The 15,788-nt window shown below is 34.8% G+C and overlaps 1 protein-coding gene across 3 annotated transcripts in view; it reads right to left on the reverse strand.

The window, feature by feature from the left end:
* Window positions 1-1,891: 1,891 nt before the first annotated feature.
* Window positions 1,892-15,788, reverse strand: part of ERO1B (endoplasmic reticulum oxidoreductase 1 beta) — a 64,190-nt gene continuing 50,293 nt past the window's right edge. For all 3 annotated transcript variants that reach the window (XM_033431282.2, XM_004271554.4, XM_033431287.2), the window contains 7 exons: window positions 14,525-14,617; window positions 14,167-14,413; window positions 13,060-13,129; window positions 10,779-10,865; window positions 9,654-9,787; window positions 4,849-4,905; window positions 1,892-2,230 (listed from right to left, as the gene is read on the reverse strand). In XM_033431282.2, coding sequence (XP_033287173.1) covers window positions 2,221-2,230; window positions 4,849-4,905; window positions 9,654-9,787; window positions 10,779-10,865; window positions 13,060-13,129; window positions 14,167-14,413; window positions 14,525-14,617 — 698 coding nt within the window. In that variant the 3' untranslated portion in view covers window positions 1,892-2,220. The remainder of the gene's footprint in view (window positions 2,231-4,848; window positions 4,906-9,653; window positions 9,788-10,778; window positions 10,866-13,059; window positions 13,130-14,166; window positions 14,414-14,524; window positions 14,618-15,788) is intronic.

Below are 15,788 nucleotides of genomic sequence, written 5' to 3' on the forward strand. Positions count from 1 at the left end.
AGAGAACCCAGGATTTTAGATGAGATACACATAGCATCTCAAACTAGTGAGGAAAAAAGATGAGCTGTTCGATAAATGGTACTGGATTAACTGGGTAATCGTCTGGGAAAAAATTAGGTTGGATCCTTAACTTGCACTTTATGCCAGGATACACTCCAAGGAGTCAAAATTTAGATCTAAAAAAATAAAGTCATGGGCTTCCCTGGTGGCGCAGTTGTTGAGAGTCCGCCTGCCGATGCAGGGGACGTGGGTTCATGCCCTGGTCCGGGAAGATCCCACATGCCGCGGAGCGGCTGGGCCCGCGAGCCGTGGCCGCTGAGCCTGCGCGTCCGGAGCCTGTGCTCCGCAACGGGAGAGACCACAACAGTGAGAGGCCCGCGTACCGTAAAAAAAAAAAATAAATAAATAAAGTCATATTATAAGTTCTAGAAGAAAATATAGGTGAATTATTGCTGTGGAGTGAAAAGGGCCTTCTTAATTATCAAGAAGTCTGGAAGCCACTAAAACAATAAATTCGACTGCATAAAGACAAAGAAATCTCCATGGCTAAACCACCATGAGCAAAGTCAAAAGATAGACTGGAGAAAAAAAAAGTACAGCTTATTACAGTCAAAGTATGAACATCTCAAATAAAGCACTCCTAGAAATTGATAAGATCAACAGTGCAGTAGAAAGATGGGTAAAAGTTATGAACACGAAAGGAAATATGGCTCTTGAACATATTAAAGGTAGACAGCCTTACACGTGATAGGAAAAATACAAGCTAAAATACACTGATACATAATTTTTGCACCTTAGGAGAGCAAGAATCCAGCTTTTTAATAACACCGGTATTGGCTGGAGGAGCAGATACTGCCTTCAACTGAGGGTGGGCATGTGAATTGACAGCCGTCCCCTGTGGAGAGCAATATTCTAATATCTTTCAAAATTATGAATGCACATGGTCTTTGACCCAAAAATTCCATTTGGGGGAATTTAGACTTACAAGTACGTATTTACATATGTGTAAAATGGCATCAATACAATATCTGGAAACAATCCAAATGCCCATTAATAGGAGATTGGCTAATTAAACGACTGCATAGTCGTATAATGGGATACCAAGCAGTTACTTAAAAAAAAAAAGTGATTAAGCTATCTACTGACATGGGAAGACTGCCAAGAAAACCTAAGTGGGGGGAATAAAAAGCAAACAGTACGTATATGATGCCACTCTTTGGGTAAAAATGAGAGAAAAAATAAGACTTTTTGTATTTGTTGGTATATGCCTTAAAGATGTATGGATGGAAACATAAGAAGCCAAGCACAGAGGTTACTGATGGTGAGGGCAGGGGAAGGATGCCCAGTACGGAAAGTTGGGCCCAAGAAAGACAACGTTCCACTGTAGAGCTTTGTACATTTTTTGGTTTTTGAACCATGTGAATGTTATTACCTTTTCAAAAAATAAAATAAGTATATTTAAAAAGCTTTATGACTCAATACCAATCAAAAGATGCCAGAAGTCCCCAGTTTTTAGTTGAATGGTAATAAGCCAATTTATAAACTAACACAAATACACCACCTTCTGAGCCAAGACTCTACAGAGTCAGGCTTTCTAGTTTCAAATTCTAGTCCCACAACCTAGAATTTCCGACTATGGATAAGTTACTTAGCCTCTCTTATCCTCAGTTTTCATATTTAAAAACAGAGAAGTAATTGTACTTACCTGCTAGCGTTGCTGAGAAGATAAATCCATGCAAAGCCCTTCAACAGTGGCTGCCAGTGAGTGCAATTATGATTTTAAAAAGAAACAACCACAGACTAGTTTCTCCCTTCGCCCAAATTATAACCAGTTTTCATCTCATAAAAGGAAACATTTAAAAGGGGGTTAAAAAAAAAAGAACAAGATAGGAAGATGGCAGAAACATTTAATTCACATTTTCTATAATCTGGTGGGTACAACAGCAAATTATTTGGAATTCTGTTCAAAATCAAAGCTGCGCCTGTAGATGTTACTTAGAGTACACGTAAATTTGGTGTGTGTCTATGTTGTTTTGTTTTACCAAATAATTTCCATGGTACCATGCACCCAGTCTGTATTTTGGTGAATAGCTATGGTTTCTGCAGGTACTTCCGTTTGCAAACTGCTGAGAGGTTTACTGTGAACTGTTCCCAAATTTCCAGATGAAGGCAATGCTGACGGAGATCAAAACAGCTGTCCTTTTTTATATACAGTGGCACCTAGATAAAGCTGTAAAACATGGCACAGTGTTTCATATACGTACAGAGATTATAAGTACTGAGTAACTCACAATGTTAAAATGTCAAAATAAAACGCTGGGTTTATCAGATTTCAAAACTGTAAAAACTATTACTAATATTGTCTGATCCTCCTCATAATCTAAGAATCAACACAAGAGAAACACTTAAATTTATCAGTTTTAATATACAGTATTTCTAACTTACATAGATGCCACTTAAGAAAAAAAATAAACTCATGCCATTGAAGGAAGGAATATTTTCCTTTTCTTCCTTTTCATTACTTTATCAGCTGGTACAATCATTTCTGTCAAGTTACATTATCAAGTGTTGGACTTTTAAATTAGGTGATGAGATAAAGACAAAATGCCAAGCATTTTCACAATGCAGTCGGTACTCTAGTATCACTTGACAACAAAAAGGTATGTGAGTTGGAAAAAAGTTTATATCACAAGGACCATAAAACATCACCAGGCTCGCAAAACAAAGATTCCTATCACATACACATTCATTTGAAAAGCACACACATACACAAAAATGTAGGCTGCCCGCCACAATCTAATTTATGGTAAAATAAAGTTAATCAAATAGATTTCAGCTTAAGAATACTTCATTTGTTTATTTTCTTGGTAGTGAAAGATCTGTTAAAACCTTTAAAAGAACTTTTTACCCTAACTAGATCTTTTAATCCTAGAACTCACTCTAATACACAATTGTAACTAATCTTGAAACAAATCACAGTAAAGGAAAGAAGCAAGAAATGGAAATGACCAAAGATCTTCTCAGGAAACAGAGCTTAAATAATAGCCTTTATCTTTAACTGAGGGAACGATGAAGTGACACTACCAAAAAGATTTTTAAACTTACAGTAATAATAGACAAAGTGCAAAACATTCACATTTTCTTAGACTCTGAAAAACACTAAGAATAATTCTTATTAATTTACCAGCAAGATTACTTAGATATTCACTTTTTAGACAAATTTACCTGAAGGTCCCCCTCTCCCACCAGACAATAACTTGCATCCCTAAAAATGAAAAGAAAAAGTAGAGGAGCCTCCAACCAAGTCAGCCTGTTTTATTCAACTTAAAAGAAATACCACCACTGTCAACAACAAAATGAAAACTCCAGGTCTATAAAGGTTAGAAATGGGGTAAGAAAATAATTAAATAGTGAGATCTTACTCCCTCAAACCATAGACCTCCAAGGGATGGCTAAGTATTTTTAAAAGGGATAAGCCAACTAAATACAAGTTAAAATATGTCACTAAAAATCATCAGTGAACACATTCAGACTTTGGCAGGATAAGATATGGGTTTAAGAGCACTTATTTACTTCATGAAAGACTGATACCCGCGTGACTTCTACACAGATGCAACCTTCCGAATTAATCACATTATATATACTAACATATTTTAAAATAATCAATATTTTAAATATTAAGGATATTTAAATCCTAGGTTTAAAAAATGACAGTTTAGGACTTATGAAGTCATCTGTTGGTACAAGTCACATGAAGTACCATTTATATACAAAGAACTAAAAAAGAAAAGGCGGGGAAAGGGGAAGCTTAGAGAAGGTATGAATTAATTTATCTACTTAAATACCCTACCAAAGAAAATCAGATTGAAAGAGCATTGCATAGACTGTATTCTGAAATAAAGTCCTTTAAAAATGCTTACTTTAAAATAGTAAGTTTTGTGTATATAGTGTTTTCATTTGGTGTTATAAATCCATACAATTCCATTCAAATTTTATCAAGATGGAAACTATTAAATAAGTATTTATGCAATTTTTTTGGTTTATTAAACAAAAATTTCTAAAATTGGAGTAGGGGCAAAGAAACACACAATCAATAGAAACTGATTTACAGGTTCTAATTCACAGGTTCTAAAGAATCCTCTTGAGCCAGCCCACCGCAGGCACGTGAAATCTGGCTGGGTAGCATGGGGATAGTACTTATTCACCTTTGCCGAAGCAGGTCCTTTAGACCAAAGCAAAACACAACAACCACCACCTAAAATCTTCAATAAAAACCAATGAAACCGAAGCCTTGGGGATTCTAAGTTATAACTATACACTGAAAGGGTCATTGATCACGCTGACACTTCCATATTACAGAAGGTGATACACAGAGCTAGGCAAGGCTAAAAATACATTTAAAAATAACTGATGAATTTTTGTCACTGATACCTGCCCTAAGCAACATTTGCTCCCTAGCTCTCCTTTTCCATAATAGACTAGTTAACAGTATTATTCAGATGGAGACATAGTCATTTAAGTTTGACAGCTGGAAACAAAGAATAGAATAAGCACAAAGCCAATTCTAAACAAATGGAATAGCAGAATATTCAACAGATGGAAACACATGGAATTAAATACAGAATTAGTGTAGTTTACATGTTTTAAAAGTATATACTTCCTTTACAAATATCTCTAATTGATAATCTATTAAGAAGCATATTCAAGTGAACATTTGAATTTTCTCTTTAAGAGTTCAGAATTCTTGAAGTCTGAAGATTAGTCTCCTTCTGCTGAAATGTCCAAGACTAAAAAGGCTTCACACAGTCACTTTATGTCTCTAATTAGACATATAAAAGCCTCTATTACCTACTGTGTTGTAATAAGACTTTGAAATTCTGTAACTCTTTTATACTTGTAGAAAGCCTACAAGAGAAAAAAGAAAGCATATTAGCACAGCTAATATGATGTGTACACATTTCAAATTATTGATGCTGTTATATGGGCTACAATTTGAAAGCAAAATCGAAAGTAAAATGCTGTAAACAACACTAAGCAGTGAAGCTTCCATTTTCAAATGCGTATGCTATAATTATTAAAGACTGACAAAACAGAGCTGCAGTTCGCTACTCTTGGTTTAGAAGGGGCAAAGGAAGCCAGTTACTTCATATTATCAACAGATTCTGGATTAATGATGGGAACAGTGGTATGATAATTCATTACAATAAAGAATCTCAAATCATTTACATTGCCCTTATAAATTCATTTTGCACATTACTCTCCAAATCCGCTTCTTTCTTGCTGTTCCCCAAACACGGATTTGTTTTAACCCAAACACTAATTTGTTTTAACACAAAGGCACAGGTTCTATTTATTCTGTCTATTGATGAATCCCTATGCCCTCCATCCACCCATATTTATAGTGTTCAATAAATTATTGAGTGAATAAATGAATGAAATGCTTCTGAGCCCAGACCCAGAAGTAAAACTCTAGAATGGAAATCATAAAAATAAAATTCTATAAGCTCAATTATCCTTAGGTACAATTCAGGGTTGATACAATAAAAATCTAATGTTTTTCTTTCTATAGCTTAAGATAATGTAGAATGCAGTACTGAGCTCATTTCTTTAAGAACTTAATAAATAATAGCTTTTCTTATATTGAGAGCTTAACGTATGGTAAGCAACGTTCTAAGCTCATCACAGATATAATCTCATTAATTGTTTAAAAAAAATTCCACAAGGTAGATAAAATTAACCCTGATTTTACATTTTAGGAAAACTGAGGCTCAAATAAATCAAGTAATTTTCCCAGGGCTGCTCAGCTAGTAGAGTAGGTGGGTTCTAACCAGTTCATCAGATCCCAAGACCATATGTCCTCTCAAAAAAAATCTATGTCCGTTATGGTCTCAAAAACATTTTCTTTATATTCTTACAAGCTGTAGGATTAACAGAAAATGAATTCTTACTCTAATCCTCAGAATATTAGAGGACTGAAACAGTGTTTACTTATTACGAAAAAACATTATGATTATTAAACAAAATAAATGTGTAAAATCATATGCTGTACCTCAAAGTACCTGTTTTTAAAAATACCTATCAAAATACATATGAAGATACGGTAGAAACCAAGGTCCATAACTAAAGAAAAGAGAGCTTAGTAAAGAGCAGCGAAAAAAGTATGCTCAAAGTCTGATATAGATACAGAATGGAGAGTGTCAGAAAACTCAAAGGTTATCATACAAATTAACCGTAAGTTACCTTTTACGCGGGGAGTACAAACTCGCCAGCACTATATGGGACCAGAATCTCTGTGAAGATGCATTCCAGACCTCACAATTTATTACACAAGAGAGATTTTCCACATTCCCTATTATAAGACAGACACAGGAAGGCACAGAGTGTACCTGCATTTACCTACTGCTTTACCGGTACTTTTACAGGGATACTAAAATATATTTTAATAGCCAACAGGTATATTAATTTGTTCCCTGGAAAATAAGCCCTTTGATATAAATGTTGAAACCATCAAAAAATGGCTGTTAGTGTAGGAAAGACATTTGCAGAGTATTCAAGATAAAGAAACCACATTTCCCAGCCTTCCTTGGCCAGAACCAAAGACAATGCTCACTGTATGTCTCTGCCCACTAGCATCACATGACAAAGCAATGCTGTCCTAGCTGCCCTAATTGAGGCAGAATTGTATTATATAGGTTGTCAGACCAAGAAAACTACCAATTCACTTAACAAGAACAAATGCACAAACCCTCCCAAAGTGTAGCACAATAATTTTTTGTGTTAGTGCAGCCAAAATCATTTATTATTTAAATGGACTGATAATCAGGTGGAAGATACAATGAACGTATCTCATTAACAATTATTAAGAACTGTAATATTTTTTAAGGAAAAAGTAAGAAATGTATAGAATACATATGAAGGAAACAGTTAAATTCGACTAAGAAATAACAGAATGACTAAATTGTGGTATGTCCATGTAATAGAATATTGGCCTATATTAAAAATAGTGCTTATGTATTTAAAAGTTGCTAAAAGAGTAAATCTCAAAAGTTCTCATCACAAGAAGAAAAACTCTGTATGTGTGGTGATGGATGCTACCTAGACTTACTGTGGTGATCATTTTGCAACATATACAAATAGTGAGTCATTATGTTGGACACCTGAAACTAATACAATGCTGTATGTCAATTATACCTCAATAAAGAAAAAAATAACACAAAAAAATTTTAATAATATTGGGAAATGATTAAATGTAATGCCAAGTAAAACAGGATAAGAAAGCATACAAAATGTATGGTTTCAACTCTGTAAATATGTACACACACACACACACACGTACGTAAATTTTTTACGTATAAGTAGTGGGAAAATACACATTAAAAATAGGCCAAGGGCTTCCCTGGTGGCGCAGTGGTTGAGAATCTGCCTGCTAATGCAGGGGACACAGGTTCGAGCCCTGGTCTGGGAGGATCCCACATGCCGCGGATCCATGTGGCTAGGTCCATGAGCCACAGCTACTGAGCCTGCATGTCTGGAGCCTGTGCTCCGCAACAACAGAGGCCGCGATAGTGAGAAGCCCACGCACCATGATGAAGAGTGGCCCCCGCTTGCCACAACTAGAGAAAGCCCTTGCACAGAAACAAAGACCCAACACAGCCATAAATAAATAAATAAATTAATTTAAAAAAATACGCCAAATGTTGAAATCGTCCTAGGTGGTAGGGTTATGAGTGATTTTTAAATTTATTTTCTAAATTACACTTTCACATGTTTTTCCAGATTTTCTATAATGAGCATGAATTACTTTAATATTAGGGGGAAAGAAAGATGAATATTTTAAAAGAGATTTAAAAAGCAGGTGGCTGCCATTTGTTTTCTGTGGGGAGGAAAAGGGAGATTAAATTAGGCTGTACCTTGTTTGTGTAACCATCCCACCCTGAGTGTCATTACCCTTAAGAAAAGAAAGGTTTCTCACATCTAGTCTAGCCATAAAAACAATAAGACAATTTTTTAAGTACTGAAAATATTGTGGCACTAAACATCCAATGGTGTTTGTAAATCACCATCCCCACGCCCACCACGGCCATGGACTTCAGGTAGCGTCTTGTGATTTAAAAGTGTCACACAGGACCTCGTTTTATCTTCATGTTAACTCTGTGAGAAAGGTTTTTACTCCTCTTCATTATACAGAGAAAGGAAACAAACTGGGAGAAAGGAGTGATGTACCTGAGCTCATGCGGCCAGTAAATGGCAGGGCCAGGATTCTAGAACGCTAGGACCTGATTCTGAGTCCAGTACTCTCTAGGGAGCAATAAAAGGTACTAGCAGGCTCTAGTTAGAGAACTTAGCTGGAAGGGTTGCATTTGTGAATAATTCCTTGTGAGACGCAGAGAAATTTTGAGGAAGTTAACATCTGCTTCTTTCTCAATTTAATTTTATTTAGATTTAAATACGTTTTAAGAAGGAGATTCCCAGATATAGAGAACTAGTGGTTACCACTGGGGAGAGGCAAAATAGGGGTAGGGGGTTAAGAGGTACAAACTACTATGTATAAAATAAGCTACAAGGATACATTGTACAACACAGGGGATATAGCCAACATTTTATAATAACTATAAAAGGAGTATAACCTTTAAAAACTGTGAATCACTATACTGTACACCTGTAACATAATACTGTACATCAACTATTCTTCAATGAAAAGTGTTTAAATTGATTAAAATATTTTTTCATTTAAATTTCAAATAATTTAAATTTAATTCAGCTTCTCCTATTTTATCTTACTACAAAGCCTCATAAGTGGGTGGACTGAATTCTTCATGAAACACCAATTACTAGTGGACATGCTATGTCTATCTTGTGTTTGAAATTTCAACCTACATGGTCATCTTTAAATACAGGGGAACAAGAGGTGAAATCTTTGCTATTAAGATGGGGAAGGGGCAATTAATTTATTTTTAATTTAACTGCCTCTTTTTAACTTAAAAATGCATGTTAAGAAAACATGATAATCTCTGTATTACTTTGTTCTTTCTTTCTTTTTTTAATTCTTCCTTGATTTGACTTTGCCTTTTTTCCCAGGGCAGTATAGTATTGTTTCCTCTGATTTTCTATGATTCTTTTCCTTCTCTTCTGTATTCTTCACTTAGTTGGTACTGCATGTATCTCTGTAGGCAAATTCAAATTATTTTTGAAACCATCTGTGGTATAAACAAAAAGCAAACTGTATGTATGTACACAGGAAACAATGGGGGAAGCATGAGTGAAAGAAAAATGCCTCCTCAGATTAAGACACAGAGCAGCTGAAAGGTTTAATGTCTTTTTCTTTCCTCACCTTCTGAGCCAAACTCTCCTTACTCCTGCTATTGTACTTGAATGAGTTAAAGCCAGCTAAAGAGAATTTTATTAGGAGAATATTTCCCCACAAAATTGAGAAGGCAAACTGGGAAATGCCGGCAATTTGAAACTATTACTTTTTCCTGTAACCTGTAGAGAAACTGGCTTGTGAGTGCAGGTACGATGCTATATGAAAATAATGCTCCCTCTTTGTCAACAAAACAAAGCAAAACAGACTACTTTAGCAAAGAAGATGATCTTTGCAGTTTGTTGAAACCAGCAGGGGAATCAAAAGTCTTCACTATGAAAACAGTTCTTACCTTCCAAAAGCATTTAAAAGAGCAACTATCTCTTGTCGAGTGAGTTGGAAGCCTTTAGATGGGCTGTTCTCTGGAAGCTTTTGGATTTCTTTTTCTGAGAATAATATCTTCAGGGCAGTTCCTAAACCCTGAGTCTAAAGAAAATAGTGATAAACTTTTAATTAAATTCATATAATAACAACTGCTATAAAGGTTTAAAGGAATACTCACTCACTGTGATGAGAGTCAGGAAATTCATATTAACTGAACTTTTCACCAAAATGTTCAACTATGTAAAACACAGTTTCTACTTCCTCACAGATTATGCATATGATAAATTTATCTAAGCTGTTAAGGAAATCTGAATAGTTTAACACTTTTTGGATACATATCCTACTATTCCAAATTACTAAAATGCCTTTTTTTAACGTAGAAAATATCACATTAGGATTACAGTGTTCAATATGTAACTCTGAAAGCATTCTTTATAGCCCCTAACAATTCAAAACTTAGAAATAAGTATCAGTTTATAGGTATAGTGATACCTACACTTAATAATTTCTCAATTATTAGCAACAGAGAAAAAGAAAAATCTGATTTCAGTGTAGCCTCCATTAAAAAAATTCTGTCTCTTGACTTTCTATGACTTAATATCATCTTCGTAAAAGAGAAAACAGTCACACAATCCTTTTTACACTGAAATATTTAGGTAAACGGGCCTGCTGGGCAGAACTTTCCCATTTTGTGACTAGGGGGCCTCCTTCTTTTGATCATTGATACAAACTAAGTGACCAAAATTTGATAATTAAATTTCTTATATAATTATATTTTACCTTTTATATAGGTATATAAAATACCAATACACTCTTATTTATAACCACCAACTCCAAAAATGAATCTGAGATTGTACCAACAGAAACAATAAAACTAAAATCATTAACCTACAATAATAGGAAAAACGTCCTAATACATACACATATAACACAGAGAGTCTAATATTAATTGTTTTTATAAATAAAACAGAAAAACCACACTTTGGATTTCTAATTCAATGAACAATGAGGACATTTTAGTAAAAACTTTCAACTTCTCAGTGGAGAAATTTAAGGTTAGTAATAGTTTCAAAACAGAAGACAACACACAAACCTGTAATTTCCCCCATAACCTGCATTTGTCACATCCAACACAGTCCATTATACGGGAGATATTCTTGAAATGCAACCGGAATTCCTCCTAACAAGGCAGAACACATGTTCATTCTAATCAGACATTTAAAATTAAACTGCATTTGTCTGAATCATAATAGAAGTTTCAAAGCTTATTAATGAATGAGTTGTGTTTTCAACAATGAAGTATTTGAGTTTGTATAGCACGACATGGCACACAGAACAGCTAGCTTTAATAGCAGTTTATAAAATTCATTCTACATATTGATTCAACAAACTTTTGATTGAGGGGCCACTCCACGCAAAGCACCAACATGTACCCTACAGGGGACACCACAGTAAATAATACACGGTTTTTACTCTGAAGGAGCTGAACTGCTGCTTCCATTTGATATCTGTGTACAACCAGTGGTAAATACATCTATATTATGTTTCATTTATTTTTGATGCATTGTTTTGTGTGAGTCTAAATCAGAAAGCTAGTCCTAGAACAATAATCAGTGTCCGTATCTCTCTCCTTAGGACCACACCATGTTTATAACATGTATTCCCCATCAGCACCGATGATCACAGGGCTATACAAGTCCCCCACATTTGCTAATGCAGCTTCTCCAGGGACGCTTGCTTACTGGATCCTTGACTTTTGCTGTATTAGTTTCCCACACAGTTAAGATGCCTGTGAGCATCTGTGCATGGGTTTCTGTGACTCTAAGGTCAGTCTCACCTTCTCTGAGGACAAAACTAGCTAAGAGGAAGTTTCCTCATCTTTTTCACAGGGCAAACATAGAAAATAAAAATCATTTTATTGCACCGAGGTAAACATTTTATTGCAAAGAGCTGGAGTGAGTCACCCAAAAACTTAAAGCGTTTGGAGGAATCAATACCTTGGCCAAAAGAAACACAACATAAATAGAACACAAAAACTCCTTTGTTCTCCATTCTCATGTAATTCACGTTCTTTGGAGCAGATGGAAAAATGGACTTATATTCTCCTTTCTACACCTTTGAAAAACAGGAAACCAAATTTCCAGCATTTTATAACTTGAAAGCTAGCTGTGAAACCTTACTCTGCTCTCAGTCTTACCTTCCTCATCTATAAAAAGATACGTAATTATATTTGTCTTGATCAGAAGTATAATATTTGTATAAACACTAAGAAAATAGGAAGCATTACAAAAATGAATTAGCATTATGTTAAATACTGTAATACTAATATACCTCTAAAACAACCATAAACAAAACGACCTTCTAAAACTAAAACATAGTTGTGGCTAAATTACTTCATTTCACAAATACCAAGGAACTCTTACTAATGTATTCATTCTTGTAGCATATCCACACCTAAAACATCTCGGGGCCAAATGTGTTTCAGAATTCAGAATTTTTGAGATTTTAGAAATGTAGTACACACACTATATATTATGTAACACCCCACCAGAGTGTATGGCAACACCCTGTAATCAAATACATGACTGTTTTTGCAACAAAATGTAAGAATATTCATACAAAGCAGAATTTTTTAAAAAACATTACAAATATCCTTACACCAGTTCAGGTTAGGTTTTGCTAACAAATTAATTTGTACCAAACATAAGAAAAATGTTCAAGTTTTTGGAGCTTTTTGGATTTCAGAATCGCATATAAAAAATTGTGGAGCTGTGGTAGAAGACTATTTGCCAGTCAATTTCAAATACTTTTATGAACACTGTAAGGGTACAATGTATTCCTTAATTACTGTAAGCAAATGAAAACCAAGTGCTTGTAACATCAAGTTGCATAATGTTCCTAAAATATAGTCTCCTTCTGACATCACAGGTCAACAGGTAATTTTTGCCTTATATGTTAGTCCGTTAGGACAAAAACATAATAGTTTCAAAACTGTAACATTTTGTAAAGTAAACATTAGAAAATATACTATTTACTGCCTTCAAAGTGGCTAATAGTGCATGATTTTTTTTAAGACGCATCAAAACAGCAATAAGTAAATGAAAGAAAATAAAGTAAGAAAACTTTCAAAATAATGCCTTTTGAAAAGACATTTACAAAGGTGTCATTAGTCAGAGGTATGACTGAGGATTCACTAAGCAGTTGGGCAAACCAGAAAGGAGAAAGGAATTGAGGAAGAGCTTTTTGTATCATTTATAGTAAAATCCAATCAGACCAACAAGATGGTGAACTGGGAAAGAAAGTTTAGATGAACAGGATTAAAACACAACCAGTAAACTGTTCCCCACCCGGTCCCCCAGTCAAGAACTTTTTACCTTTAACGATTTGGCCCCCTTTTTGTCACCTGCAAACATGGATTTCTCGTCAAAGTGCATGGGAAAGGACCTAATGAAATGAAAATATTATAAGTTACAGATGAAAAATTCAAGCTCTGGTAGAATTTTCTATGTCTACTAATATTTAAAATTCAGAATTTACTCATGTGTAAGGTTTGGTAATGTGGGAAGGTGGCAAAGAGTTTAAACTATTCAATCAAAGAGCAAAGCAAGATAAAGAGGGCTTTGTAATTTATGAGAGTGTAATGTTTTGAAGAAATTACGTGACAAAAATAACCTAAAAAATTAACTAAAAACAATCTGTGTGAAAAAATGTACAAAACTCTTAACATTTTAAAACATTTTAAAAAATTTAATGCATAATTTACCTTAGACATTTCTTAACCCAACTCTCCTCTGTGCTCATTTTTAACAATCAGTAAAGTGCAGTTTTATACACCCAGGATTTTCTTTTAAAGGTTATATTGTAGAACGTAAGGCTAATGTCCTCTTAGGTAATCTAACCTTATGCTAGCACCTATTACCATCTGAATTTAAGTAGCAACTGGAAGAATACAATATTGGTAGAAAGAACATTAAAGTAGCATTAAATTTTGGTACTACATAAAATTTAAAGTTATATTTAAAAATACAGCCTAGAGGCTTCCCTGGTGGCGCAGTGGTTGAGAGTCCGCCTGCCGATGCAGGGGACACAGGTTCGTGCCCCGGTCCGGGAAGATCCCACATGCCGCGGAGCGGCTGGGCCTGTGAGCCATGGCCGCTGAGCCTGCGCGTCCAGAGCCTGTGCTCCGCAACAGAAGAGGCCACAACAGTGAGAGGCCCGCGTACCGCAAAAAAAAAAAAAAAAAATACAGCCTATTCTCAAGTGTGAAAGTTTATGCAACAAAGCTTTATAGACGCTTTTCAGTCAACATTTTCAGAAATATTTTTAAAATGCTGCCATTCTATGGAACACTTTCCTTCTCAGTTCTAATTCTCCCTTTTCCTAACTTTCAGGAGTCAGTTTTTGTTTTATCAATATTTCAAGAACTACCTCACTCAACTACAAAGTGGAGAATTTCAGATCACTGACAATTCAACTCTTACTTTGTATCTTGAAAGATATTCAGTAGAAGGGTTTTTGTGTCAGCATCCTCTTTTACATTTCCAGTGTAAAGATCGACAATTGAGCGCTCAAAGTAAGGGGCCACCTTTGATAAAGCTCGAAGCTCAATTAAATATAAAAAGTACAGATTCTTTAGCCTTCTTGGGCCTTCTCCCTTGGTTTCCACAGGGTCGAAGCGGCGTTTAAATTCTTTCATGTTAGGTCCCCAGGTAGGTTTACCCCAGGTTTCTAAAGAGAAAGGGAAATATATTATACACTCTTAATAAACGGGATTTTTGCTCTATAGAGAATATGTATTTTCCCCAACAATTTTTATACTAATAGAAAAAATCTGATTACCTTCCAAAAGATAATTTGCGCATAGATGTAAATTGATACTAGCATGAAGTCCCGATATAAGCTTATAGAAGACTCTTTTCTCCAAACACAAACCTATTCAGAAAAATATTGAAAAAGAAATCACATCCATTTAGATAACAAAAATACTGAATCAACAGGATTAGGTACATGGGCTTATTTTTAAAGTTAACATTCGAGGACATTAAAAACAAATCAAGGACTAATATAAAATAATTAGATTGAGATACTATCACTAGAAGATAAAATAAGATTCTGACTTCAGAATGGAGTTAACTGAGTATGATAACTTAGTGCAGAATAAGATACAAACGTCTGGGCTACTGGAGGTCCAAACACTATGGATGCACTTGGAAAAGTCCTCATGTTACCCAGAAGGCAACAGCACAGATTTTTTGTGGTTTAGGCTAAACTAAAGCACATATAAAGTCACTGCTTTGGCTAACAATAGCTGTTTCTCCTTTTCCCTTCCCTATAGATGTTCTTTATTTGAACCTACTTGTTAGTGGAGGAAGAAGAGACTGAATTCTGTTTCTCTCCTTCCTCCAGATTCTTTAGTGGTTCTTATTAATCCTTTGCCCTGGAATTCTCTAATTCTACTTAACTGTATGTTCCACAGGTAAGGAGCAAAAACTTGGAAAACAGACATCCAGGAGTTTCAGCCAATTAAAAAAAAAAATGTGTGCTGATTATTTACTATGTGAGTAAAACCATATCAAGATGGAGTTCAGTAATGTGATGGAAACTTATTTTATGTAGCCTTCTTAAGCCACAGAGGCTTTTGCTCAAAACAGAGGTCAAGATAATTTTGCCATCCTATCCAACCCCCGCCTCCATTTAAAAATATTTTCTATTATAAGAGTAATACACATTGTGAATGAACTTAATGCTATTAAATAAATTCTGAAGTGCTTAAGGTAAATTTTATACTGTGTACATTTTACCACAATGAAAAAAGAGAAACATTTTTAGGAAATTTTCTTTATAGAAAAATTTAAAAATAGATAAAAATGCAAAAAGTTTTAAGAATCCACACTAGACGCAGAACAATTAGTTTTTCCCCTTTCCTACCACCCAACAGAGTTTCGTTTTGTCTTTTTTGCTTTTTGGTTTTTTTACTCTCCCTATGGGGAAAAATGGGCTTCAACAGTGGAAACTAAGAAACAATCTCATTTATATGCTGAAGGATTTTTTAAGAGTATGTATGTGGCTTACTTTGCATCCTTTCAGGATCTTTTAGATCTTC

This window comes from Orcinus orca, chromosome 14, assembly GCF_937001465.1.
Source record: "Orcinus orca chromosome 14, mOrcOrc1.1, whole genome shotgun sequence".
In the NCBI taxonomy this organism is placed as follows: Eukaryota; Metazoa; Chordata; class Mammalia; order Artiodactyla; family Delphinidae; genus Orcinus; species Orcinus orca.